The sequence below is a fragment of the Penaeus monodon genome, chromosome 11 (genome assembly GCF_015228065.2).
Source record: "Penaeus monodon isolate SGIC_2016 chromosome 11, NSTDA_Pmon_1, whole genome shotgun sequence".
Lineage (NCBI taxonomy): Eukaryota > Metazoa > Arthropoda > Malacostraca > Decapoda > Penaeidae > Penaeus > Penaeus monodon.
The window spans coordinates 2,758,991-2,761,490 of NC_051396.1; the positions used below are offsets into that span (position 1 = coordinate 2,758,991).

Consider the following 2,500-nt stretch of genomic DNA (forward strand, 5'->3'; position numbering starts at 1 on the left):
CAGACCTCATAAAATCGCTTACTCCCCCCCTTCGAAGACATTATTAATTTACCATTACATACCGTTTACCCATTAATTATTCCCCTTCGCCCCCCTCCCCCCCCCCATTACCTGAGACGGCTGAGGCAGAAGGCCGCTGGAACCTCCGTTGAATATATATACAGCGCCACCATCACCTTCGTAGGGGGCGCCGACAGCTAGGTCTGAAATGAGGTTTTGTGGTAGAGAGGGAGAGGGAGGGAGGCAAGGAGAGAGAGAGGGGGGAGAGGGAGAGGGAGGGAAGCAAGGAGAGAGAGGGGGGGAGAGGGAGGCAAGGAGAGAGAGGGGGGAGAGGTAGTGGTGGGTGGGAGGCAAGGAGAGAGAGGGGGGGAGAGGGATGGTGGGTGGGAGGGAAGGAAGGAGAGAGAGGGGGAGGAAGGGAGAGGGAGAGGGTGAGAGGGGGAAGGATAGAGAGAAAGAGAGAGAGAGATCAGACAACAGAAAGCAGAGTCGACAGAAGAGAGAGAGAAAAAAAAGGAAACGATTCGAACTCAGTTGACAATACGAACACATAAATAAAGAAATAGATAAATAAATAGAGAGAAAAAAAGTAAATAAATAGAGAATATAAATAAGAACTAGTTAACAAATAGAGAAAAAAACTAGACAAAAGGAGAAAATCCTGACCATCGTATCCATCGGCGTTGACGTCTCCGAGCGAGGTCAGAGCCAGACCGAATCTCGCCCATGCAATCTCACCTTTGACCTCTTGCCGTCTCTGCGCCGCACCCTGGAACGGGGCAAAAATCACTGTTTCCCCGCTGTTATTTCCGCAATTTCTGTTGTCATTAATGTCATTAATATCATGGCTTTCAAGATTATTCGGGTTACCTTCGTCACCATTTCGCCACCATTAAAAAAAAAAAAAAAAAAAAAAAATAATAATAATAATAATAATAATAATAATAATCGTTATCATGGTCATCCTCATTAATATCACTGCCAATTGTACAGGCAACAGTAAAAATAGCCGTAGTAGCAGTATATGGCTATCATAATAAAGTGGGTGTACCGTAGAAGGCTTTATCGTTGCGCATCTACCTACCTATCTATCATGCTACTACCTATCTATCGACTTATTCCATAGACAGTCCACAGGAATCGCAGATCGAAAGAATCTCTTGCTACTTTTTAGCACCCGTAGCTACCTATCTATCGATGCTATTTATATATTTGTATAATATAGTTATAGCTACCTATCTATCGACGCTACCAATCTACATATCATGCTACTAACCTATACATCATGCTGCTATCTATCTAACGATGCTACCAATCTATATATCATGCTGATACTTATCTATCGTTGCTACCAACCTATACATCATGCTGCTACCTACCTATCGATGGTACCAAACTACACATCATGCTGCTACCTATCTATCGAGGCAACCAGTCTACATATGTTTACAATATACATATAACGCTGCTACTTGTTTATCGATGCTACCGATCTATCAGTGTAATCGATATATTAGCGGTTCGTTGGAATCATTAGCCAAATCTTTTGATTAATAACTTATTGAAAAATATTTTTTAAACTCCTCTTAATGCTGCCTAACTTTTGCTAAAATAAATGAATACTAGTACCACACTTTCACAATGTATTTTACTATTTTCTGTATGCTTTCTGTTGCTATTTTATTATTTTTATTTTTCCATATTGCTATTTTTCTTATTTCTCGTCTTGCTATTTTTCCTTATTGCTATACGTGTTATTTTTTACAAAAAAATGGGTATTTTCTCGTTCGTTTTTTTTTTTATTCCTATTGTGTTTTATTCGTTATTGCCATTTCATCGTTGTTATTTTCCTTCTTGCTATTCTCGTTATTTCCCCAATTACAAAATGATAATTTTCTTATTTTCCCTCTTGTTATCAGTCATTTTCCCTTCTTGTTATCAGTCATTTTCCCTTCTTGCTATCAGTCACTTTCCCGTCGTTTTCCCCTCTCGCTCGCATGTCCGTCCACTCACCTCCTTCAACGGCGAGTAAAACACGGACACGCCTCCTGCATCGGGCGCCTCCTTCTCCCCCCGACAGAGCGGCGTCCCGACAGCGAGATCCGACACGCCGTCACCGTCGAAATCTCCCGACGCCAGACTGTAGCCGAACTTGGCCCCGGTCTCTCGGCCTTCGAGGGTCCTCAGCACGGACTTGAGCGAGGTCGGGTAGAATTTCACCTGGAGGGGGGGGGGGAGGATATCGAGGAAAAGAAGAAAAAAAAAATGGATAATAGTACACACACACACACACACATACATACATATCTGTGTGTGTGTGTGTGTGTGTGTGTGTGTGTGTGCGTGTATATATATATATATATATATATATATATATATATACATATTATTATATATACCATATATACATATATATATGTATATATATGTATATATATGTATATTATATATATACATTTATACATTGTGTATATTAAATATACTATATATATATATATAT

General features: G+C 40.4%; 1 protein-coding gene across 1 annotated transcript in view; it reads right to left on the reverse strand.

Annotated features, from left to right (window-relative positions):
* The window catches only part of LOC119578412 (integrin alpha-V-like), a 23,916-nt gene that overhangs the window by 5,356 nt on the left and 16,060 nt on the right, over positions 1-2,500 (reverse strand). Inside the window, exons 8-10 of the mRNA XM_037925998.1 lie at positions 2,014-2,220; positions 667-769; positions 112-203 (exon numbers count right to left, since the gene is read on the reverse strand). Of these exons, the coding sequence (XP_037781926.1) occupies positions 112-203; positions 667-769; positions 2,014-2,220 (402 nt within the window). The remainder of the gene's footprint in view (positions 1-111; positions 204-666; positions 770-2,013; positions 2,221-2,500) is intronic.